This window comes from Rhamphochromis sp. 'chilingali' (assembly GCF_963969265.1).
Source record: "Rhamphochromis sp. 'chilingali' genome assembly, chromosome: 12".
NCBI classification, from domain to species: Eukaryota; Metazoa; Chordata; class Actinopteri; order Cichliformes; family Cichlidae; genus Rhamphochromis; species Rhamphochromis sp. 'chilingali'.
The window spans coordinates 19,720,382-19,746,687 of record NC_137939.1 but is presented as its reverse complement, the minus strand read 5'-3'; the positions used below and the strand labels follow the sequence as shown (position 1 = coordinate 19,746,687).

Below are 26,306 nucleotides of genomic sequence, written 5' to 3'. Positions count from 1 at the left end.
TCCACAGCCACCCAAAGCCTCTGTGTGACAGAGGAATTTATGTCACATGAACAGCATACTGAGCTCGAATTTAAGTGTTATTAAGAAATATCACTCATGCATAGGATACTATTTACAGTAATACATTCACACACACTGCGACTTCCTTTGACGGCACTTGAAGAAAAAATGATGATAGATTGTATGCAGGGTGTAAGGCTATAAGAGAGAGCAGGGAGGAGACAGAGGGGGAACTAGGTTTCAAGTATTCCACAGGCTAAATGAAGAACAAACATCCACCATACAAGACAGTGAAGGGGAAAAGATTATCATCTGGAGATGAAAGGCAGAGAGAGAGGGAGAGAGATCCATTCACTGCCACACAGCTGTCTTATTTGCAAGGTGTTGAGAAACCACTTTTTTTTCTCCAAGAGGATGAAAAGATTCTTCTGAAGCCAAAAGGGTCTGCTATCATTTTTGGGCAGCTTGAGCAGTAGAGATGTTATTAGCATAAATTATCTCCCCCACCAAAGAGATAGGAACATGCTAGCTCCTTTCTGCTTTTCACACTTAATTGCCCTATTTACTGAACAGTTGCCCGTGGACAACAAACGCACACACGCTCGGAGATGCATACAGGACAACAGGCAGACACAAGCCAAATAGGGCATGAGTGATACACGGAACTATCTGCCAAACAGCATTAGATACCGTGTGACTGGGGAGGCAGTTAAGGTCCATTCAGACTTCATGTTAAACTCGAAATCTACAGCACATTCATTACTGGTTTCCTGACCTTCTTCACTGAGCCACGTCTCATCACTGTCAGTGTAAAAGGAAGGTTTGCACCAAATGGAGTGAAAGAGCTGTGGCAGAATAAGGAAATAAATTAGAAGTATTTTGTAATTTAATAAATACATGTTGCATATTTAAGTTCTTTTTTTAATGCCATAAAATACCATTTCTCCATTTTGGTTTTGCCGATTTATTTAGTACACCAACAGAACAGTTAGATTCTAGCATCTGTGCTCATCATTCCTTGCAAATTATTATTATTTTTATGTAAAATTGAAGAGGGGGTATCTCTGTCCTCAGGACCCCACAGGATGCCACAGACATTCAACTGTCTCTACAGTTTGTGTACCGCTGGGAAAGTGCTGTCTGTGGAAAATGTTTATGTCCAGGGAGTCGTTAACGAAGCTCAGTTATTTTAATCAGCTGCCTAAATCCAACATTTCCGACACTGCTTATTGACATCATGTCTTGTTGTGGTGTTTAACTGCCTTTGTGGTAACATGCTTTCGACAGTTTGCAGTGCATGCTGCTCTGCTTCTTTGTTGAACTTTAAATAGTCAAAATATCTCCACACTACTGCACAATTAATCCTTTTTTTTGGTCTTCATCCTTTAAGTCTTGGGTTTTGTCTGTCAGGATGTCTTTTTCGGTAACGCTGTCACTCAAGGTTTCGTTCACATTTTCTGTTGTCAATTGTTTGTTATGTCACTCACACTCTCAAGTAAGGCAAAAAATAGATGTTTACACTTAATGGACTCTTAGCTTTTCTTCCACTAACCCAACTGAGTCTTATTATATGAGCAGCTCAGGTTTCAGGTTTTATGTGTGCGAATCTCTGTGAAAAATCAAGTTTTCTGTGCAATAACTCTTTAATTATGTCAGGAGAAAAGACACATCTGTAATAAAATAAATGGATGGAGTAATTCTGTGGTGAAGCAGTGTGAAGGAACAAATCAACTAGACTGACTTCATTTATGTGGCTGGGCAGGTCATCTCCATAACCCTGGAGGGCCATACAGGATGTTAATAAGGCTGATAGTATCTCAACCCTCCCACCATCTGACCAGAAGAGAAGCCCCTCCAGCCCCTCCAGCCTTCGGGGGTGCAGTCACTATGGTAACATCCTGAGGCACTGACCACATGTCAGTGGGAGTCTGGGGGCCATAAGTGGCCCAGAACTCTGGCATTAGGAGGAGAGCGAGGATGTGGAACAACTGGCAAAAAAAAAAAAGTGTCATGCTGCTGTAGAAATGTTTGAGGTGTTGTTTTTCACAGTTCATCTCTAACATGTAGCAGACTTGTGGCATGTATTCTATAATTTAACATTAAAATTCATATGAGATTACATGTTGCAGTAATTAATTAGCAGATCATATTAAAGCCATGTGGGGAACAGCCTGAGCACAGAATATTTAATGAGATGTTGGTGTAAACATGCTGGTTGATGCCTTTTCCAGTTACAGGTGGTTTTATTCCAAAAAGCCAAATTGCCAGCCATCATTCTGGGAGATGTGGACGATATCAATATTCAAGACGGTTTTTCACCGGCATTAGAGCATTATAGCGTTTTTACAGTTTGTCTGTTTGTTAGCAGGGTTACTCTAATTTGCAATAATTTGCATGGAAATTTGACCAGAGTTGGAACTTGGCCCAACTGTTTGAAATATGGAGTCAAGAATTTATTTGAAGAATTCACTACTACTGTAAAATAGTCCAAAATAGTGCAATAAATCTTCATGCATAGATATCAGATTGAAAAATAATAAAGAAATTGCAGACATTGTCTTGATTTTTTTTCCCAAAAATGTCATAAGCTAATCTAAACTCTATATCTTTGTGTAGATGTGTAGATGTAATTTACAACCTTAGCGGAAGTTTGTAGTCTGTCTTCATTAAAGGTTATGCACTTTGCAAGTACCTGGATTTCTTAACTGGATTATTCAAAAATGCTGTTTGATCATAATTTTATTTAAAATTAAACTGAAACACAGTTAAGACTAAACTAGTAACATGCCAACTGCTTTTTAAATCTGGAAGTAATGACTCACAGTGCAATCTGGAAATGGTTCCTGCAGCTTCTTGAGATTTGCACAACTTCCCCCAAAATCTGTTTCTGTTCATCACAATTTTTACAATGTCTCAAACTTCAAGATCACAGCACCCCCCCCTCCCCCCACCCCCCACCGTGACATCTCAGTTAGTTTGAGGTCAGGATTCAAAGCAACTCACTATTCCAAATCATGAATTTTCTGTTACTGATATAGTTGTTGCATAGCATCTCTTAATGTTATGGCCTTTGACTGCTACCTTAACATTCCTCTTTAAGGCTTCTTTACACAATTGTAAAATTTGTTGTTGCCTGAATTTTTGCAATTAGGCAGCAAAATGGATTGGACCCAATTTTGCCTCAACTGCCTTTGTTTTTTGTGGCATAGATTGAGCAAAGTGCTGAAAACAGCCCTCCTTTGGTCTTTATTGACATGACAGCATCACACAAAATATGAAAGCTGCACATTCATGATGGGAATCTCCATCTCCGCCATTCTCCTCTGCCCTCTGACATCAACAAATCACTTTTTTCCAGAAAAGTTCCATTTATTGGATATTTTCTTATTTTTTTTGGACCATTCACTGTAAACCCTGAATATGGGTGTATTTAACAATGTGCCCAGGACTAAATTGGAGACTTACTAAGAAAAGACACCTTCTTTAGTACTTATGGTAAAATGTCAGATACACTTTTTTCCTAACTGTTTAATATTTGGGCTTTGTCCTACTGCATTACTTTTTAAAGCTTCTGGGAAACAACAGCAAAATGTAAACATTTTGTTGCACTTAAAACTGAAATCAGTTACAAGTGAAATTTTAGGCACTTCATCTTGCGATGACTCTATTTTTTATTTATTTTCTTAAAACTTTTTAAATATTAATTAAAAGATTTAAGAGGGTAGGAAAAAAAAAAGTCATATCGCTCCCTAACAAAAATAAATGTTACCCTTAACTAACAACTCCTTGAGCGTATCAGATCTAAAGTTCATGCTTCAACGACATACTGCACACTACGTTCTGTTGCATTGTACAAAGAGCAGAATAACAAGAGCTTTTGCCAGAGGTGCGCTGTAGTTCAGGAAGACACAGACTGCAGGTTTAAGAAGCTGCAGAAAAAGGTCAATATCAGTCAAAGAAAGGTTCATTCTTCATTTAACCTCCAGGCTCTGTGGAATGAAATCTGAAGAATAACTCAGCAGCTACACAGATGTTTGTTTTTTTCTCTCAGCAACATTAATGTATTATCACAACAAGAAAACAGCTGCAATTAGATCAGTCAGAATAGATTACACTGTGAGAAATACTTCCTCAGATGACTCATACCAAAGAGTGTTTACTAAAAAATGTATTTCACCAGAAAAACAAAACTTCACCGCAGTTCGTTGTTTCAGGCAGTTATTCTTCCCCTGACCTTGCTCGTCCTTGGCTGTGGACTATAAGCCTGGTGACAGCGGCGTCAACTTGTCCTGTAATGTACAATCACATATTTGTGATAAATCCTGACCGCACAGATTTAAACCGTCCACTCTTGGCACCCGCTGCGGCCGATCCACAGGGTCACCGTTAGTGGAGAATATGATTTAGGAGGCCCGCAGGAAGTGGGCATGCCGAGACGTCTGAGTAAATCTACACCACCTTTTACCACTTTCAAGCTCAAATTTAAGAGTATGATCAACATGGAAAATCCATATTTATGAAATTAGTCAAAAGGTTCTCAAGAAAACTGACATTTTCAGGAGAATCCACAAGTGGCTCTAAACACTGAACATGTTCTCCTGATGTTGGACTTCTATAATATCTATAACAACTACTGTTAATATCCAAGATGCAATCAATAAAAAAGTGATAGTATTACCAGTTAAATAAGGCAGAATGTTGAAATAAAAGAAAAAAAAAAGATTAATCAAGTTAATTGCCAGTAAATTAACCACAGCTAATTCTGACATTCAATTAATTATTAAAAGCAGGGAGAAGAGAAAGGTCCAACAAGCCGTACCAAAATAGCTTTTGATAGCATGAAAACTGAAAAGAAATTCTTAAAGCTGTTCAATTTGTAGATAAGTAAAATACTGTTGTTGTTGTTTCAGTAACAAAATACTCTACAAGCTACAGTTTTGTGCAGTCATTTTGTAGATCAACTGTGATCTGTTAAAAGTACACGCAAATATAATAACAGCTTACTGACTGTCTACAGAAGAACCTGAAACTGTGCTTCTTAAAATTCTTCTTAGAAAATCTCAACTGACCCACATTTTGTTTTGTAAGTGGATTTTACATTAAACATTTTCAGGGCTTCACTCTAAAAAAAAGGGAAAAAATAAAAAGGAAGCTTCTTTTTCAGATTAGTTTTTATTCAGTGGTTTTACTGGTCTGACCCACCCAAAATAAAACTGGCCATATGTGGCCCCCGAACTATGAATAATTTGACACTCTGATGCACAATCAATTATCAAATATGTTATCTGGTAAAAGCTTTACACAGCTGGTATTTCATTTTTTTGCTGTTGAACTGAATATCTTGGGGTTTTCACTGATATGTAGAGTAAACAAGTAATCTGAAGATTTTACCTTGGGTTTTGGGAATCTCTGGTGGGTATTTTTAAAAAAATATTTTCTGACATTTTATAAATAAAATGTAAAAATAAAACATTTTATAAATAAAATGTTCAGTGAAAGAAATATCTGAGAAACTTTTGTATCATACTGAATTTTCTAGCACCGCTCAAGCCACAGGAAGAGAAAAGCAAAGCACACATGGACACACACAGATCTGATGTTACTTACAACAGAAAGAGGAACAATTTTCTTTTAATAGTCTTGACTCATATTTGTACAATAATGTGTTATTTAGTCAAACTAGTGATGTGATGCGAGTGCTTCCTGTTGACAGTGAATCAAACAGGTGCATCATTTGTGTTTTCTGCTTTGTGAGGCAACTGCAAGATTTTGTTTTGTCTTTTTTTTCCCCCGTGTGATGAAATCTCTAATGAAAAAAGATGCAGCATAACAATCACGGTGTGAGCTAATGAATTCACACAAACACAAACCAACCCAGAGATATGCAGCCAATTTAGTGAGCACGAATCTAATTCTGGATTTCACCCTAATCAAAAAAGATGTAATTAATTAATCAGATAATTCACTGCCACGCATGGCAGGACACACATCTGTGCACTGGTAATGGGGAGGGAGAGAGCGAGAGAGAGAGGGGGAAGCTGAGCTGTGCGGCGCTTGTACTTCCCTGTAGCCAAGCTCGTCAGCAGTGCTGGAATCCAGTGCAGCTTTAAAAAAGGTCCAGCTCTCCCAGACGCTCTGATAGCCTCTCCTCTGTACTGTATGTGTGCTCTCAGCATGTGAGTACAGTGCGGCGTGTCGAAGGGATGGAAAGATCTGAAGCTGTTTGTGGTAAAGGAGGTGACATGAGGGAGGCCGTGCCTGTACAAGACAAACATAAACTGTGCCACTTCATCTGAAAACAATGGGGGACAGGACACTGAGTGTGTTCTCATCCACATCTCCATTGTCTACCCTCCTCTTTTACTCCTCCTCTGAGCATGGAGCATAAGAGGGGTGAAAGGGGGAGGGGAGGAGAGGAGGAGGGGGAGCAGCAGTGGGGGCAGTGGGGGTCTGGCTGTGTTCTTTCTCCTCTGTCTGTGTGCGAATGCACAGACGGTTCAGTAGTAATTTGATGTGTGTCCCCGGGGACATTTGATGGATTAAAGCTAAGCAGCTCCATTTCGCAGCACCACCTGATCTTCCACTGCCTGTGCCCCATATAAAGGCTGGCGTGATTGCTGATCTCAGCTAGTCTGACAGTCTCTCTCTCTCCCTCCTCTCTCTGTCTGTCTCCATCTCTTCTCTTCCTCACTGGTCCCTTAAGCCTGCTGCATCACAGGAGCTATCCAGTGCTGAACAGGATCGCTTTTATTTTTTATTTTTTTATTTTTCCGGGGGAAGCTGGGGGAGCCAGAGAGTATCACACAGCATTGCCGGCAGCCTTGTTGTCCACTGGTTTCCATTTTCTTTCTTATCTTATGTTTTTGGCTCTTGTCTTCACATTAACCACAAGGATTATCGTCAAGCCAGCTCTGCTTGTGTGCTTCCTCAGAAGGGTCTTTTCAGTTCTCTCATGCGTTTTTCTCAGCTCTGTGTTTTTATCCATTGAAACATGCCCCGCTCATTTTTGGTAAAGAAGATCAAGCTTGATGATTTCTCTTCGTCCAATGTGGCCACTTCCAATCATCATCACCACCTGGACGACTCGTTCACTTTTGCACGCTCCATCACAGACTCGGTGACCAGCCTCGGGGTTCGTCTCAGCGAGAATGGTGAGTTAACATGCCTCCAGTCCGAGCTGCTCCAGTTAAAGATGTGCTAGCGCTCCTGCCTGTAAACAGCTCCGGTGCTGATTTCAGCATGCCTGATATTTCCACACTTAGCACAGATGGTATCTTCTTTTGCTTTGTTGTTGAGTGAGAATTTCCTTTGAGTCAGCCAACAGCATGCTTGTAGCATGTAAATTAATTTAGATGTTACATTAAGCCAGCTGATTTTTGCACTGGTATCCTAAATAATCCTCTCCAGAGGCACCCCACCCCCACCAGTGTGCTCCCAGACTTTTGTTTTTTGACTCTAGTGAAGGACAGACGCAATTCAGGTCAAAGCCACGGATTAGTTTATGTAAATAGGGAGCAAAACGTGTGTCTAATCAGGAGAAGCTCCTGTTACGTATTTGTATGACTGCACCAACCTGTGGTGGCTGAACGCACATGGGCTGACTATATCTGGTCATCATGTGGACTAAAAAAATTCATGAATATGAGCGATGAGCATCAGATGATACATTTGTCCTTAGCTGTTATTGTCCTTGAGTTCCGATCACGGTCCGATCCTCCCTTGCCCCCCTCTTCCCATCCAAATGGAGCATGCACAGTCTCCCCACCCCCATCGCTCCACTACATCTTTCTCTTCCTTCCGGGCATTTGAAAACTAGCAGGGGTTAGAGTTTCAGCCGTGCAGGCCTATCGCCGCCACAAGAGACATTAACACAGTGTACAGTAGAGCCAGGAGGGAGGTGGGGAGTTGGGTTAAAGGCATAGTGAGGGGAAGGAGAAAAGGGAGACAAAAATGCTTGGGGCAGCAATGAGGCCGATCACGTGACAGATGTACAGTAAACACGAAGAAAGGCACATAGCTGCACTGTGGACACCACACTCACTGCTCGCACTAAGCTCCCGTCAGAGCTGTGAGGCGACCTTCACTTTCACGGTCCGCTTTAAGCCTGCCGCTTCCATTTTGTGGCCACGTTTGGTGGGCCATATGTGAGTCTTTGTTGTGGTTTCTCGGGATGTTTGCATGGCGAGAGAGGCTTCACGGTCCACGGCTAAATGCTGTGTTCATACCCACCTGTTATTCAACCTTGTCAGCAACAAGGTGAAATTCAAAAGACGGGGGATTTAAAAAAAAAAATGTTATTCGGGGCAAAAGAGACTGAACAGGTTTACAAAACTCTAAATAACTTCCAGGTGAAGACTAAAAAAAATTATGTCTGTTAAAACGTTTTTATATATTTAATCATATAGTGCAGCTTACACTAATTCTGTTTTTTAGTTTTCCTTCTGCAAGATTTAAAATAATTAGAAATCCATTTGTATAATTTTTGTCACTCTCTATTGTTCTTGAATCTATTGTTCAACACCGTGAATAATGCATTATATTAAAAAGAAAGAAAACACAATAAGGCAAAACATTAATTTTGACAAAAGGTATTTAATTCTAACAAAAGAATTGTTCTTTTCATGCCGAGTTAAAAAAAAAGGTAAAAAAAAAAAAGAATCCTCAGCGTGGCTGAAATCCCTAACATCAGCACTTCTGCCGTGCCAGGAGAGTTTCTTCCCCCCATTGTGGAGACATTTGACTTGAGTGTCTGTCGAACAACAAAGAGGGGTGGCTGAGAGGGTCCATTAATTACATGCTTGCTTTGCATTACAGAAATGAGTCTATGGGCTGTAAAGGCTGATACAGCTCGAGTCCTAAAGCTTCGTGTCTGACCTTGGGTAATTGAAACATAGTAAACAATTCCGCTTATACTGATGCAGCAAAGTATGCTTTGCTGATAAAAAAAAAAAAAAAGAAGAAAAAGCCCATGCTGCGATTTGTAGCATGCAATTATATTCATAACATTTAATAGTGTGGCTGCAAAACAGGTGGATTTAATTTCTGAAGCAGAAGCAGCACTTGCCTATTTAACTGTAATTATAAGAATATGTTTTTAAAGGATAAATAAACATGTGTTTTTTCTAATAATCTAGTTTTGAAAACAAGTGTTCCTCTCTTTCTGACAAACACCATCTGTGCATTTAAAAAAGTGAAGCCATGCAGTGCAGCACAATAATGTGTGCGCAGGCCTGGTGTTTTCCCTGTCCCCGGGTGTCATGGTCATGTCTTTGACAAAGTGGGTGTGTGAACTCAAACCCTTGGGAATGGAGACGCTGCAGTAAGAGAGCACTTCAACTGATTTCTTAATGGCTTGTTTCTTGGAGGTACTTCAGTGTGCTCACTGCTGCAGACAGGTGACCTTCTTCACAAAAAACGTGCATGATGCCACTTTGCACAATATCAAGCACGCACTCAATAGACTGCTATTGTGTGTTGCAGGTACTTGATCTGTTTCTTGCATTATTTCTGTCTTCTCCAGCACTCAGCTGTTCTAACAGCTGCACTATTTTTACAGATGATAGCCTATTGATCACTTCAAAACTTTGAATTTCATTAAAAAAGAAGTCAATACCTAATTTCCACTGCTTGCTGCACACGGTGCAGGAATGGCTTTTTTTTCTGCAGTTATGCACTATTTGTCAGGGGAAGGAAATTTCACCACATTTTATGTTTGCTCGCTTATGTTTAACCTATAGAATATCAAGCCTGAAGGTAGTATATGCTCCAGAGATTCATAACGTAAGGCTAGATCGAGTTACGTTTTGATGCATTTAGCTGCCAGCCAGCCTTCTAGCTCCTGTAGCACTGAGCTGCTTCGGAGAGAAAGGAAAGACTTGAATGATGCCAATAAAATATATCACTCTGAAACCATGCTCTGCGCAGTTTAAATCACTTAGGGGCCTTGCTCTACTGCATCATGTTTAAACCTGCTTGAAGAAGTAGCACAAAAGACCTGCATTAGATATGCATGTATCACATTAGTCTGTTTCACAACAAGCAAAGAAACACATTTAATTTGTTAAACCTGTATAAAAAGCTTTAAAATAAAATAGTAAAAAAAGGGGAGATTTTTATTCTAGGATTTAGTCTTAAAATATAATTCTCTTTGATGTCAGCAGTCGCAGTGAAAGACGGGCCAGTCAGTGAGCCTACTACATTTAAGAAGGATTTTAATATGCATCTTCCTACACAGGAGACTTCTTTGATGAGCTATTATCTAGCGCTCATCTTTATTGTAAAATTGCAACCTCTCTAAACGCAGCTGAGCTTGCACGTTTCCCTGCATCACTGAGCTATTGTCTGTACAACCTGTGGGTTGTGGAAAAAATGAAATTAGCTCTGCCACTCAGTCTTTCACCATCATGCAACACTACAATCATGTAATCATTAGCATGTCACTGTGTCCTTACTCATCACAACCCTTGGCCAACTGTGTTTGTGTGTTTCTCTTGTCCAGGATACATCCAGGATTACATCACGCCATCTGTATACCAGGGGGAGAAGAAGATGGAGCACAAGCTTGCTTCACCAGTGTCAGACCCCCTGTACACCCAGGTGAGCAGCGGAGGGGAGTACTGTGACCCTGACCTGAAGCACCCCGACAGCCCCCAGTCTGGCATGACCGCCAGCGGCTTCTACACTGGTGAATCGGAGGCCCTGGCCGAGGGTTACACCATGGATGCCTTCTTCATCTCTGACGGGCGCTCGAGGCGAAAGGGAGATGGGGAGAGTCGTGGTGGAGGCTCCAGAAGCAGCAGTGCCAACGGTGGGGCTCAGGAGAGGGGAGCCGGCACGCCTCGCCACACCTGCAATGAGTGCGGCAAGACGTACGCCACCTCCTCCAACCTCAGCAGACACAAGCAGACGCATCGCAGCCTGGACAGCAAGATGGCCCGCAAGTGTCCCACCTGTAGTAAAGTGTACGTATCCATGCCAGCGCTGGCCATGCACATCCTCACCCACGACCTCAAGCACAAGTGCGAGGTGTGCAACAAAGCCTTCAGCAGGCCGTGGCTGCTTCAAGGTCACATGCGCTCACACACGGGGGAGAAGCCCTTTGCCTGCGCCCACTGTGGCAAAGCCTTTGCTGACCGTTCAAACCTCCGCGCCCACATGCAAACACACTCTGCCTTCAAACACTACAGATGCAAGCGCTGCAATAAGACCTTCGCTCTCAAGTCCTACTTGAACAAGCACTATGAGTCAGCTTGCTTCAAGGGCTCTGCAGACGAAGATGACTCTGGATCAGACAACTAACCACAAGGAAGAAGTAAAACACTGAACCCCTGTTGTAGGTTCACAACCAATAACCCTGTTCACTCTGCCCTCCATGCCTTTTTTCTTCCCTTTTTTTAGAAAGCAATATTTTCACTGAGATTACGTGAAGAAACTCTAATGATTATGGCAAAGACAATTTCAGAAGATGCTGGATTTTTTTCCCTGCACAGTAGCTAATCGTCCACAGAAACATACAATCAAACAACCTTCCCCCAAATAGAGACTGTAGATGATAGATGTACACAATTCAGCAACATGCTTGCCACGGATGTGGGAACATGGAAACACACAAAGACATGCGTGCACACACAGACACACACAGACACACACACACGATAATATATGAGGCCTGGCATGTGAATTTTTATCAATGACTAATATGATATTGATATCAATAGTAATAATATTTAGAATCCTGATATTTTATAGGAAATAGTAATGAAAAAAGAAAAAAAAACATAAAAAAGGACTAACAGTGTTCTTTTGTTTTTTAGAGACAAAATGACCTCTTGTATTTTTATGCTGCTTTTTATTTGCTAAGAATTGAATTCTTTTGCAACTGCCAACATGAACTTTTTATGAAAATGTGAACTATGACAGTATTTGCAAAAAAGGGAGATCATTTTAAAAGGTAAAACACACAAACCCCTTTTCCACACCAGTGTTTCAATTCAATGGATGTTATTTTTCTATTTGATTTTTCTAAATTTATTTTTTTGTGCTGATTATCCCTTCTTAATCAAATGCTTCTTTGTAACTGTGGGTACTCACAAAAAAAAAGCCGAGTTAAATAAGCTATTTAAGATCATAGGTCATCCAATTCAATTCTGCAAGAGCAGTGGTTTTAAAACGTTGGCCTGTTGAACAGGTTATCACGCACTCCGCCTGATCAAATTCATAGTCTCACCCTGATGCACAGACACTGAGAGCCAGACCAAATGATCTCGTCGTTATAATAAGTGCCATGTGCGGTTGACTCGTCTATAGCAATGAAAACTCGTTGTTCTTCCTCCACCGTGGTGGCTTCCATAAACTCCAGTCTTTACGAGCAATCTTCACCCAGTGTTCGAGGTGCTCCCCCCCCCTCCGCCAGTGTTACCTCAGAGTGAAGGTATGGACTCACCCACCCTCAGTTACAAAGTGACAGTCAAATTTTTCTGTTTGTCTGTTTTATATGTCGCTAAAAGCTCCGCCCACAGTTTAGATGCATCCCATCTATTTATCATGTAAATACTTTATTTATTTACCTATTTATCTATCTATTTATTTATTTACCTGATTTTGTGTATTTATTGAAGACTTGCTTATTTATCATGTATTTATTTATGGTTTATAATTTTTAAAAAAGGAACATCCATTGACCTTGTAAGATGCTGCTGATTTTCAAAGAAAATGTTTATATGCATGAAAACTGTAGAGAGTCCATGGGACTTAGTTTTTTAAAGAGGAACAATGTACAGTAGCAGCGCTAGAAGACTTCAAATGAATGACTGCAGAAGTATTTTTGTTTTTGTGGCAATAACTTACCTGACATAGCAATTGACATGTATAACAATCATAACTCCACCTAGGGCAATAAAATGAAACAACTTTATCTCACGGTTTCTCCAAAGTCCACCTCCCCCTCCTCTTCCTCCTCATTACTGAAGATTTTCCGGGACTTTCTGTCTTTAAATCTCAGGCGACAAGGAATTTTTATAAACGGCCGACATAGACATGGATGTAGATGTAAAAACAAGTCAAATGATGTAGGTGTAATTAAGTTACACCAAGTCTGCAAAGGTGAAAAAGCAATAATAATTGTGAGAAAGTATCAAAATCTGTTCGTATTCACCTGAAAGTATTACTGTTGTTCAGACCAAGCAGGTGCAAAAATATCTTCTGGCAGCTTGAGTAACTGAATTGCTAGAAGGTTTACAATAAATCTCATTTAACACACTGACATAATAAAGCAATTAAATATAGTTAAATAAAGTCGCAACCGATCCCAAACGTGTCACGTGCCGTTGAAGGAAATCTCTGAGGCAGAATAAAGCTGGCTGCACGTACATCTTAACCAGCACTAATGAAAATGATCTTGACATGAACTGCCTTGGTGGAGAAAGTTTTCAAGACTGTTGCAATAAAACGACGCGCTGTAATGCACTTCTAACTCCCACATCATTTGTCCCGCATCCCTCCCCACCCCAACAGCCGTCCTCATCCTGTCCCAACTGCTTCTAAACAGACGCAGCGAGGATGAGATGTGCTGAAGTGGGATTGGCGGAGGGTGGCGGAGTGTGGGAGGATAACAGGTGTTTGCAGACAGACTGCAGATAGGGAGCGTAATTGAGTCGGTGAGCGACCTCCAAGGGGAAGGTCAAGCACCAGCAGGCAAATGCACTGTCAGCTATTTGCATATTCCAAATGGATGGCACGATCACAGTAATGCTGAGCTTGCCCTTAATAAAACAAAAACACAATGCTGAGGATAAAAGAGCGTAAAGATGAGCTTCTGCTCTGTTTGTCCGTCCTCTCCTCCCCGTTTCACCATCATCCTGTCAATGCTCGCCTAACCGCTACAGCTGAATCACTGCATGAGAGCATCCAAACCACCTGTCTCCTGATTAACTTGCCGAACACACGTCGCTGTATTAGTGAACTAATGCAGAGATCACTGCTTCCAACTTATTCTATGTTTTACATTTCACCATGGCATATAAGGCATCTCCAAAACCTTTACTAAGGCAGAAGGCACCGAGATCATTAAAAAAAGATTGATTGGACATATATTATACCTGTAGGCTTCTATCTAAAACTGCGAGTATTACAGCTAGTCCTCAGAGAAAATACTAATTGCAGAGAGGGAGGCACAATTTGATTCCAAACTACTGATTTAGACGTAGGGAAACATTGTTCCTCTTTGATAATTTTGTAAATATATTTGTAAATATATCACAGCAATAATATGACAATGCATGTAGACATTTAATTGCTCTTTTTCTATTCATGCTGTCTTTTTTTATTTAAAGAAAAAAAAAAGACAAATACAGGTACCAATTGCAGTCTGGGTGGCCACGTGAATCAGGGAGTGTCTTGATTAAAAAGCTATCTGTTGTAAGTTACAAACAAAAAAACCTTCAAACTCTGTGTATTCTCAAAGATTTGATCATGTTCTGTTTTTCTTTTTAGTTGTATTTTTTTTCTTTTTAATTTATTTTCTTCTATTTATGTGCCCGGCTTGGCTGCGCAATGAAAAAGTGCCAAAAAGTATGATTTCCATGACAAAAGCCTTCAACATATGGTTGGCTGCTTGAAACCTTCCATATGGTCCTCAAAGAAAAAAAAAAACTGATTAAGATTTTCCACTTTCATCCTCTCTTTCTCTCTATTTATCTTCCTTCTCTCTCTCTCTCTCTCTCTCTGTCTTTCTCTGTTCCAGCTGAGTATGAAGAAACTTAAGCCATGATTGCTGAGGGGTGTTTTGATTTTATCTTGTTCTGCTACAATTAATAATGATGACAACAATAGCAATGATAACGTTAATAAAAACAATAGCACAAGGAACCTGCAAGTCCACTCTTCCCTTTAAAACAGTCAAATATGATTTTATTAAATGATAACGGGGTGTTTTTGTGTTTTTATTATCAACACATGCACACACACATGTATCCTGCAGATGTTTGCCCACACACTTAGAAAATGGCCAGCCTGGTATCTGTTTGGAGTATCCCTTAGTCAACATTAGCAGAGTGAGTAATTGTAATTATGACTATAATGTGCCATCAGCTGTAGCCTCCTCTGTCAATGTTTGAGGGATTTTATGAGCTTTACTGTCAATTTACTAACTTTTAATTTCACCGCTCGGAGGCACAGAAATGCCAATATCCTTTGTTTTTCACAACAGCTCGGAACGGGAGTGGTCAGAGGACCTGACAGCACCAATGTAGCTTTGAATAAGAGTTCCTGAGATGTCGGCGTTATCAAAAGCAGAGGCATCTGTTCCACCACTATTAAGCCCTTCCTGGTCATTAAATTTTAATGGAACATTGATTTTATGCTGGAACTACTCTTTCTGAGTGACTCAAAAGCCAGAGAAAAATATGGAACAAAATAAAAATGAATCATGACAGCGAACAGGGATTATTATTCTGGGGCTTTTCTTGATTGGTTTCCAGGGAATATACAACACTTGAATTCAATCGCTTGTGTCCTTCAGTGTCCTCCAGCAGCACAGCAGCAGTATAATGAGACAGCAGGCAGAGCAGAGCAGGGGCTCAGAAACAAGACGCTTAGCTGCACACTCCTTCCTTCAACATGGGGAAGCGGTGATTATCCTGGCTCCTGCCTCCATGGTAGTTATCCTAAAGTTAAACACGTAACAAAATAAAGCGGCATATTGGTTTTCACGTGTGGAGTCAAATGACAAGTTTATAGCCAAGTGCTGATTAAGCTCGCAGCACTGCAGACCGCACATCAACATTCACATGCGGCGCTCACTCAAACTTTACCCCGGCAGATGTTGTCCCTTATCAGATTTTATGATGAAAGTAAATAACTGATTTCATTACACGGCAATGGACTGTAAAATGGGGACCCACAGAATCCAATTACATCACCCATGGGTGTGCTGTGTGTGTAACAACAGCCACTGTGAGCGATCGCCATCAGGAGGCAGGTAGGGCAACTGTGGCCCTGCATACTATATCACACCCCCTCATCTGCAACGCTCCAAAACCCGGCACACAGCCAGCACCTCCCACTGCCCTCTCGCTGGCAGCAGATCAGGTAAATTATTTAAAACAACCTGCAAAATTGAGCGTGCTACACCCACACTTCAAAGATATTGACTTGAGAACACCATCATCTTCTGAGTGACTGTCTGAGAGAAAATATTTCTGCCTTCTGAAGGAGTAAGGGGTTAATAAAATGCTACCGCACAAATCTAGAGCAACAGGAACCGTTAAACCTCGCACACTGGAAAAAGGGTAACACTGCACACAAAATGAAGTAGCTGTGTTTTCTTTACTAATACGTCAATATATTTGCCAATTTTGCTAATATGTTATCTGCCTTAATCATGCAGCGTTTGATAAAGTTTTGATTACAAAACTGTGATTTAATTTTTTTTTTACTATATTATGACATTTGTTAGATTAATCAGTAAATTGGGAATCTAATAATAACAATAATCTTTAAAGTATAGTATGTGCTCTGTCCAGCATGATCTTGTCTAAAAAGTTGAACTTTAAAAAAATCTATCAAATAGAAATTAACCTGGAAAAATTTTAATACTCAAGTATCTGTGCAAGAATTTTTAAAGCAGAAGTACTAAAATACTTTGTTGTTGAATATTTATTTTAATTCTTTAGCAGCTTTTAAATGAAAGATTTGAATATTTAAAAAATCCAAAACACTCCTTTCCTATATTTTAAATATAAACTAACTGAAAAAAAACATCTGCAGTTTTTTTTTTAATTATTAATTTGATGTAGTTCAAATTCTGATTTGCTACTCTGCACAGGAAAGTCATACACAGGCTATTGTGGTAAACACGGCAAACAAGCAGAGCTTAAACAACAATTTTGTTAATCAGTGAGTCCTTTCAGGTGCTCGCTCCCAAACATTTCCAGGTTCTGGCTTCTGACATGTGAGACAAAAGAGTTTTATATAAATAAATATTTCAGTGTTTGGGGCACATGCCGAGATCTCTTTTTTTCCCCACTGTTCATGGAATAAATGGCTCATTAATTCATCAAAGATCGGTCATAAAATAGACATGGATGCTCCTGCTGAATTTACAATCACTCTTTATTTCAGTTGCTGCAGGTGTCTCTCAGTTACTGGCTGGTGAAAAAGCAAACAACTAATCATTTTTGTAATTATCTAAATTATCATTAACTAATTCAACTCTCCTTTATCTGGTGCCGGCCCTTGCTCTGACCCTTTTCATACATCTGGCGCCATCTGTAGGCTGTTCACCAACTGTCAGCGTAAACAAAAAAAACAAAAAAACAGGCTTTGATGTTGATGACAGTGCTGTCAGTTCAACTGGATGATTCAGCTGAAGGAGAAAATCTGCTCTGCATCGTTTTCAAGCTCCTAAAATCCACATGCAAACAGTGCCCCACTGCATAACCAGCAGGTATGCACCCTGACCAAAGTCACTCAACAAGAGGTTGGTAAAACCAGCCAGGACCAACCAACTGTAACTGCCCCTTTAAGAGCTAACAGTTTGTCTTTTCACATTCTGCATCACAGGAGAGATGCTCATTAAAAGCGCCTCCATTCCTCACTGTTTCATCAAGTGAGACTGCCAAGCTCTTTAACTCAGTGTTCTTGATGTTTGTGCTGTTTGTGTAAAACCCATCTGTTTCCTCATCTCTCTGTTGGCAGAGGGTCCACCTCATCCGTATGCTTCTCTTTTTGAAGTCATGTCAAAATCGCATTTTTATGCATCTTAGATATCCAACTTGTCATCAGCACTCAGGCAAAAGTCAAGGAGGTTATTCCTTAAATAGCTCCTTTTTCCTTCATATACAATGTACGCAGTAACAAGGACAGCACTGCATTGCATTATAATTAGCAGAGCTGCAATAATTAGCTGATTAGCGTATAAGTTCATCAATCAGCAACTATTCTGATTACAGAAAAATAACAAAGCAAATTTTAGACCAAAATTCAAAATATTTACTTCTTAAATGTGAGGACGTTTACACAAACTTCAGATATATTTTTTTTTTTGTTCTGATGAGGATTAAAAAATATTTTACAGAATTTGCTGATTATGAAAAGGGCAGTTCAAACCCATATTCAATTGTTGTGCTTTTTAAAAGCATACTAATTAATGTCAGTTGAAACATGATAAGAAGATAGTACTGAATTGTGTTCAACTCGATGAATTCGGTAGGCATGTCTGATTATTTTATCACAGCCTTTTTGTCAGGTCACTCTAAAAAGGACTAGTGATTCATCTGAAAATGGAAATGTGCCTGTAAAATAGCAAATATGACCTTCATCGTTTTTGATGGAGACGCATTAAATGATCACGGTGTATAAATTCTGACCAATCTTGTAGGAGAACTGACTCTTGTGAACAATGAATCAACGGATGGACAGACAGACGCTTTGCCACATAAAAAATAATCGTTAACTTTCTTTATTGTGTGCTTTTTCTCATTTTTTTGTGAATGAATTACACTCAGAAGATGAGCGTTGGGTGCAGGCGACCATAATTGTGTAAAAGCTAACTAACAGAACAACTATCTAAGATTTTTCAGTACAATTGTGGCTTTAAAATAAAAACAATTTTCTAAATAAACATCAACATATAACAATATAACAACAATAACAATAATATAATTACAACAATATTAAAGAACTCAAATCATTTTCTGTCCTGTTATTTCTTGTTTAGCCAACTCAATTTTTAATACCTTTGTAGTTCAGCATATCACACTGGGAAAAAAAATTACTATAACTATTTTTGAACACACACATTGTCCTATACATGCATAGATAAACAACAAATAATTTAATAGGGATCACTTTGCATGAGCGTTACTGTCTGTCTGATTTAAAGAGGCCAGATGCTTATCCATCAGCTGTTATGTGTTCACATGTGTTTAAATATTGGCTTGCTTAAGTAAGTGGAGCGCCCTCTGTTGGGTTTGAGTTAAACAGCAGTAAAGACTCAGTGTAGTCAGTCACCTCCAGGTTAACTGATATTTACTGACTTTTGGAGGTTGTTTTGTTTTTCTTTTATGACTTCATGAAATGAGATCATCTACTGGCCGGTTCTGGTCCTCAGAACAAACTGTTTTGATGTGAGTTGCTGAGTTATAGAGATACACTCTCTGGTCACTTTACTAGCACACCTGTTCAACTGCAAATATCTAATCAGCCAATCACATGGCAGCAACTCAGAGCATTTAGAAATGTATACATGGTCAAGATGACCTGCTGAAACTCAAACTGAGCATCAGAATGGGGAAGAAAGGTGAATTACGTGCGGTATTTTCACCACACAACCATCTCTAATGTTTTGAGAGAAAGGTCTGAAAAAGAGAAAATACCCAGTGAGGAGCACTTCTCTGTGTGATCCCTTTAGCAATGCCAGAAGTCAAGAGGAGAATGACCAGACTGCAATCCTTCCTTGTATCAGTGGTTCAGGTTGGTGGCAGTGGTGGTGCAATGGTATGAGGGCATATTTTCTTGGAACCTTGGGTCCCTTAGTACCATGTGAGCATTGTTTAAACACCACACCCTACCTGAATATTGATGCTGACCCTGTCACACATCTTCTGACGGCTGCTTTGTCAAAAAACTCTAATCATCTCTTGGAACAGGAAATTCACATCATGGATGACAAACCTGCAGCAACTGTGTGATGCTATCATGTCAACATGGACTGAAATCTCCAAGGAATAGTTCCAGCATTGTCGAATCTATGCCACAGAGAATTAAGCCAGTTCTGAAGGCAAAATGAGGTCCAACACAGTACTAGCAAAGTGTATCTAATTAGATGGCCAGGGAATGCAAGTTATACCTTGTGGTGCCAAAAAAGAAAAGAAAACTCAGCAGCAATGTCTATTGGAAGAAATCATGATTTAGTTAATCAAACTTGCGTGCAAATCTCTTTCTATACCAAACCAGATCTGCCAATCCTATGATTCTGCAGAAGAATCACCTCGAGCGCCACAAGATGAGTGACGTTTACTTCTTATATGTTTAAGGGAAGACGGAAAACTCCAAAACCTGGAAACTCACACCAAACAATCTGGGAAAAACAGCACTATTGGAAGGAGGGAAATCATGTTAATTTGATTTTTGGATGAACTGTTTCTTTTGGCTTTACAGTTGGAAAAAAATGTCTCTGTGCTTTTGTTTTTGCTATAAGGTCAATGAACGGTGCACTGAGTGTGACTGCAGTTTAATCCACATCTAAATAACCTCTCTCCGAAGCACCACTTGTTCTCTCTCTGTAGATGAGATTTGGGGTGCAAATTTATTTCAAGGCGAGGAAGATCATTAAACAGAAATCTCATTCTCATGTACTTGAAGGAGATAGTGCAGAAAATAATTTCATAGATTTCGGCAGCGACAGCCATCGGCGAGTAATCAACATCACTGAGCGAATCAGTCACACGTTCGGCCGGAAACACGCAGACATCCGCTGTTGCTAAACTGTGCTAAGATCTCACACACATTCATCTATCACAAAGAAGACTGAAAAGCAGCATCAGAATAATTATCACTTTAAAAGCATGTCAACTTGTAAAAAAAAATAATACTGCGTAAATAAATATAGCTCACTTCCTTGTCTGAAAGCTGGCAGGTAATTTTCTCCAGCTGCTCTAAGTGTGACAATCCCACGGGGACTGAAATCTAATATTAACAGCAAATCATTATGTGGGAACTGTTCTTCCGTGACCTGCCGCTGTACCTGTGTGACTAACTCAATCTAAGTAATTGAGATATGTTAACAACTCGCATACCACCCTGCTGTGACAGCAGAGGGTCACGCAGAGTGTAGTGGGACTCTGAACACACTTTAACGCTGGAGATGATTTAAATGTCTATACTGCTTGACTGACACGGTCTCTTGTCTTCATGTGACGCTGGTTTCTTTTCAAACGGCTTTTGATTGACGGCAAAGCAACAATTCGACTATGGTATGAAGTGGTGAATGAGAGGGGAGAGACATGTCACCGTACTTATTTACTATACTGCAGTTATTCATGCAGGGACACTAAATCGTGGAGCCCATGTCAGCATATTATGATCCATGTCACTATATTAGAGTTTAAGTGGGGTTTTCAGTATTCTGGTGTCAGCTAAATTGCTCTTTCGGAAACAAAGTAGAAAATGTGAGGCAGTTTTCAAAGCTAAGCTGTTCTCCAGTGAAATAATAAACAGATTGCTGTTTCTACACAATCACCTGACAATGAGGCAAAAAAAAAAAGAAGCTGATTACACCCACTGCAGCATAACAGGATCCATTTTGTTCATCTTTAATCTGTAATATTATATTATATGCTGATACCTCTGTTAATGATTACACACTATATATAGGCCACTTTCATGTTCTAACTGATCCCCGTGTGACCAATTAATCACCATAAAAGGCGCTGCCACTGCATTTCAAAGAATTTCTAATAATTCAATATACTGGGCTGCCTCTTCTGTCCAAGAAATCAGTTTTAATTGTCTCATTAGAAGATGATGCTGTAGCTTGCTGTAGCAAACAATAGTTGTTTCCGCTCCACTGCCGCAGATCTTTTGAAGTTTACTTACCTGTGTGAGCCCAGACATCCTTTTTTTCCCCATGTAGCCACAGCAACCTGGCTGGGTCTTTGAAATCCCTGCAAAAATAGAATATGAACAAGTGAGGAGGAGGAGGAGGAGGAAGAGGCCCATATCGTGCAACAGTCCACAAAAAAAACAGTGACCTCATTAATAGAAACCACTGCCACCGAAGGGCTCTGGGGTTGTTGCAGCTCTACATAACTGCACGATTAATTTCTGGAGTGAATTTTAATGGGACACAGCAGTTTTGCAGGCATGCGTTATATCTACACGTCTTTAAATGCTACCAAACGCACACCTAAAGTTTCTACTGTGGTTGAAACCCTGTGACCGCTGCCCTCGAGAGGGCATGGCAATTGTGTGATTGACAGAGAGAATAACCAATCAAAACCTTTCATTTTTAACAACAGGAAGTAAAGAAACAGTCGAGTGTACTGTAGTCGGGGGGTATGCTAAATGTTTCGGCTGTACTGTGGTGCAAAATCTCCGCTGAAGCTGGTGTTTTTAACCGGCAGAAATATGTCGATAGCGCCCAGTGACCGTGGACCGGCGGGCGGTGACCAAAGCACCGACAACAGGTCGATTCACTCGGACACCGTGGAGGAGGTCCATAACATCCCGATGCAGGTCATCATCAGACCATTTCCTCCAGTGCTGGACGAGCAGAAAGTCCAGAGCCTGATGGACACAATAAGGGTGACACGGTTGTTTTATGTTATCATTTGTTTGTGGATGATGAAGTTTCAGGGTAAATATTGGCCTCAGTTTAGCCACACACCTCTGTAGTGACAGGTTTTACTATAACAGTGCCAAATACGCTAAACCAGGCACTGTTGCGTTACAAGAAAAAACCCCCCCCAAACATCTGCAAACATTGGAAAACGTCTTTGTTTTCCAAGTACCTTTTTAACTTCCCAAACACTGCCCCAACTCCTCCCAATAAATGACGTACTTGTGATGAAGACCGTTGGCGCCCCCGGTCCAGCTGAAGACATGGCAGTTTTTTTCCTGCATTAACCTGCATGGCTTCTCTGCTTTCTCCACTTTCACTGTATGCAAAACAACTACAGAAAAGTGGCTGTTACGTCATTAAAAAGAAAATCAAAAGAAGCTGGTATTTTATCAAGTGTTGACTTTTGTATTTTTGAGCCAATCACAATATAGGACATTGTTTCAGTATGATAGATAGATAGATAGAGATTACACAGGATTGGTGTTAAATGGTGGGATTTTCTTCAAAAATTAATATATATTTAGTTAGAAATAGTTCCTTCCTCACTTTATTGGGAAGATTTTAGAATTATTTTAGTCCTTTGGTTTATCAGATAAATAGAATATATGTATGACACTTTTTACTTTTTCTTGTCGCTTAAATTTCACTCCACACCTTGTTGTAGGCTTTAACTGACACTTTATCTTTCCTTCCAGGAGACGGCAGACATCAGCGTTGTTCCTCCTATTGATGTGCTCTGGATCAAAGGCAGCGAGGGAGGAAATTACTACTACTCCTTTGGAGGCTGTCACAGGTTTGCTGCCTATCAGAGGTTGAACATGCAGACCATTCCAGCAAAGATCATCAAATCTAACATCTCAGACCTAAGCACTTACTTGGGGGCTTCAACGCCTGATCTGCGGTGATGCTGGAGCAGCTTGGAGCTTTCCACCCCACTCCACCCCCCGCTTCAAATGTACTTGCCTCAGGTGGATCATACATAATATGGCTGTAACTCTCCTGTTGGTGACTGCGGAGCACAGGCTTTGCCAGCAGGGGGAAATGTAGCTCTTTAGTTAAATATGTTACATTTTGTGATTTGAAACAGCTTAAATGTATGCATGTTAATCATGTGATAGCTTTAATGTTGCCAAATACCATCTGCACATACACATTTAACAGTTTTCTTAAAGTTCTTTATTTAAAAAATATGACAGCTGAGATTGGGCTAAGATAAGTTTTTTTTTTTTTTGTTTGTTTTTTTTAACTTAAATCGACTTATAGTGTGAAAGTATGAAAGAGAAAATGAATTTAGCACATCTTCATCTTGGCTATAAAATGAAACCTTAGCATCGAGCCCAATAACAATAGACAAAAGTGAGAGTGTCGGTCATCTTACTTCATGTAAGGAGAAAGGCGAGATGAGCTGTCGGAGAAAACGAGGCACCAACTATTCCATAAACCCAATTTTAAAAGTATAGCCCTATATAAAAGAATTTACTACAAGCTCTCAATTTTGCTGGTTTTATTGGTGATCATGGAATAAATATTACAACTAATTTACCTACATTTATTAATGATTCATTTTTTAAAAAGAAATAAACACCAGTCTTAAATTAAATGAACCTTTTATCCATTTGCTTTTTTCCAGTCTGCATTCTCAGCTGTTTGCTAATATCATAAAGATGATGTGAAGAAGATTTTTATAATAACAAACTTCTTAAAAAGTGACATAAACAAAGACATGCTACATATGTATACGATTCAACGCTACAAAAAACTGTAAAGAGAATACGACTTGCATCAATTTTTTTTAAAGCATGTAGAGCCTCTATTTTCTCTTTTCCATCATCCTCTATGGTGTCACAACTCTGCTTCATCTAAATCTTTGCATATATGATGCCAGTTACTCATTATTTTGATGCTAGTTGTCTGTGGATGCTCAGATGCAAGTAGTGATCAGCTCAACCCCGTCAGCCTTTTAAATGATGAAGCAGTTGTTTTAGCAGTGTGTTTATTCTGTAAACATAATCGAGTAACCCCCCCCCCCCCAGTGGAAGATGGTTGGAGATGATCAGGTGTTTTCACAGCAGACGTTTCTACTTGTCAAAGTTGGAAAAAGCACAGCTGTTGCTGATAAAATGAACAACTTCTCATTTCTGTCGAAGCTCTCCTGTGACAGCGAGCCAGCCTGCACAGCGCGGCAGCAGAAACGGAAGCAGTGAAACTGAATTCAGCTATCATTAATTTTACTTATGTGCTTTTACTGTTGTGACACTTGCTTACAAAAAAAAGCCTGTTGTATCCACCAGTGGCTTTTCTTCAAATTCACCTCTTGAGGTGCTTCTGAGTACTGAGGAAGATTTAAATACACCTTCCCTGTCGCTGGTTGAAGTTATTTTTGTCTGAATTGTATCAGAAGGTCCCCGTGGATCTAGTTATAATTTTAGAATCAAATAGATGACTTTATGTTGCAGCTGCATATTTTCTTTTCAATAACTAAGAGACAATTACTGCAAACTGCTGTTTTTCCCTTTTTTATAAATCCCTGTAGCTCTGGTGTCACACAACCCTGCAGTTTTTCAGTCATATTCACCCACGTTGTTCATGCACAGTCAACTTTGATTTTGATGTTCCAGACAGCATAAGACAACGAGTTAATAGAAAGGAGCCTATAGACCAGATGGCTTGCCGAAGGAGTGAGGTGTTATGAGAACATCAAGCTGACAAAATGCAAGATGTTAAGTCTTGCTGAATCTGCTCATTGTGCTTGCCGTCAGTCTGTCTCTTTCTGTTGTTTCTTTTTTTTTTTTTTTTTTTTTCGCCTGTCCCATTTGGTTCTTTAGCCATCAGAATTGTTGTCTGAAGACCAACAAGGATACCCAATGGATTTACTTTGCCAAATGGATCTTCGTGGCATTGCCGTATTGGTCCATTTGGTCGATCTTTGTTTTTATTATTTATTATATTTTATTTTCAGATGTTACAGATGGGACAGACATGAGTGAGGGATAGGAAAGGGAGAAAGAAAGAGGAAGGAAAGGAAAAACAGAAGGGGAGAAGGACAGTGAGAAAGGGGGGGAGAAAAAAAATAAGAATCTCCTGGATCACCTGTTGAGAGAAGAATAGAAAACAAGCAAAAAAACAAAAAAAAACAAAGCAACATACTAAACACAACACCATCGCATTAATCTAGCTAAGTGTAAACAGCAGTAAATACTAAATATTCAATGTTGTTGTGCAGTACGCAGGACAGATGTGCTTCGAAGTAGTAGCCAAGAAAGGTGTAATTTAAGTCTACGAGCAGTGAACACCCGTGTGCATACCTGTGTGGATCAGCGTGCTTGTATTCCAAAGGTTTCTCCATGTAACGATCTGCTAGGGAGTGTGGGGGGGGGGCATAGCCCCGTCCTCCAGGGTATGAAGCAGGTATGGAGGAGATCAAAACTCCAGACATCCAGAGGCCCCCAGAACACAAGAGACCAAAGTGATCCCCAGTGTTGTTTCAAAGTGATCCCCAGTGTAACCATCCAGATTGTGTTTTGACAAAGAAAGCGGAGGATCCTTCAACGTACTGGTCAGCTCGTATCAAATACTTTAACCAAGGCGATCTCAGATGCATACGAAAAATAACCCTGATTAGTTGCTCGCTCTTCAGGCTATGGTTCAGACTACAAATGTTTCTGTCTTGCCCTGCCTCACATAAATAAATGCACACCTCTTTTAACCACACAAACAAACAAAACCCAAAGAAAGAAACAAAAAAAGCAACATTTTACAACTTCAACCTAAAGTGCTCTATCTATGCAAGATAGCATGGGTGCTGTGTTTATTGTTGTGGTTGACCTTCAGGCAGGCCTTGCTTACTAAATCAAGCCAGACAGCAGTTCCTATGCCTCAGTCTTAGAGGAAGGAACTGTCGTCTTACAGAATAATATAAGTACGCTATACATTGAGTCGTGGCCTTTCCAACATCAGCTGAGAGCAA

At 40.0% G+C, this 26,306-nt stretch overlaps 2 protein-coding genes and 1 long non-coding RNA gene across 3 annotated transcripts; 2 read left to right on the top strand and 1 right to left on the bottom strand.

Moving 5' to 3' along the window:
* The first annotated feature begins 6,592 nt into the window (after positions 1–6,592).
* scrt2 (scratch family zinc finger 2) lies at positions 6,593–14,689 on the top strand. Its single transcript, XM_080898180.1, has 2 exons — positions 6,593–7,151; positions 10,499–14,689. The coding sequence occupies exons 1-2, from the start codon at positions 6,992–6,994 to the stop codon at positions 11,296–11,298; spliced, it is 960 nt and encodes a 319-aa protein (XP_080754306.1). The 5' UTR covers positions 6,593–6,991; the 3' UTR covers positions 11,299–14,689.
* A 138-nt stretch (positions 14,690–14,827) lies between these two features.
* On the bottom strand, positions 14,828–21,904 carry LOC308406890. Its single transcript, XR_013973603.1, has 3 exons — positions 21,750–21,904; positions 21,595–21,662; positions 14,828–15,662 (listed from the first exon to the last, which is right to left on the bottom strand). It is a non-coding gene; the product is annotated as an uncharacterized lncRNA (long non-coding RNA).
* Positions 21,905–22,023: 119 nt separating this feature from the next.
* Positions 22,024–25,481, top strand: srxn1 (sulfiredoxin 1 homolog). Its single transcript, XM_080898572.1, has 2 exons — positions 22,024–22,302; positions 23,035–25,481. The coding sequence occupies exons 1-2, from the start codon at positions 22,063–22,065 to the stop codon at positions 23,242–23,244; spliced, it is 450 nt and encodes a 149-aa protein (XP_080754698.1). The 5' UTR covers positions 22,024–22,062; the 3' UTR covers positions 23,245–25,481.
* The last annotated feature ends 825 nt before the right edge of the window (positions 25,482–26,306 follow it).

Bases quoted from the DNA above. Each gene is read 5' to 3' on its own strand.
- scrt2 (XM_080898180.1), top strand. From the start codon at position 6,992: ATGCCCCGCTCATTTTTGGTAAAGAAGATCAAGCTTGATGATTTCTCT. The intron at 7,152-10,498 runs GTGAGTTAACAT...TCTCTTGTCCAG, and splicing joins GGTTCGTCTCAGCGAGAATG to GATACATCCAGGATTACATC.
- srxn1 (XM_080898572.1), top strand. From the start codon at position 22,063: ATGTTTCGGCTGTACTGTGGTGCAAAATCTCCGCTGAAGCTGGTGTTT. The intron at 22,303-23,034 runs GTGACACGGTTG...CTTTCCTTCCAG, and splicing joins GCCTGATGGACACAATAAGG to GAGACGGCAGACATCAGCGT.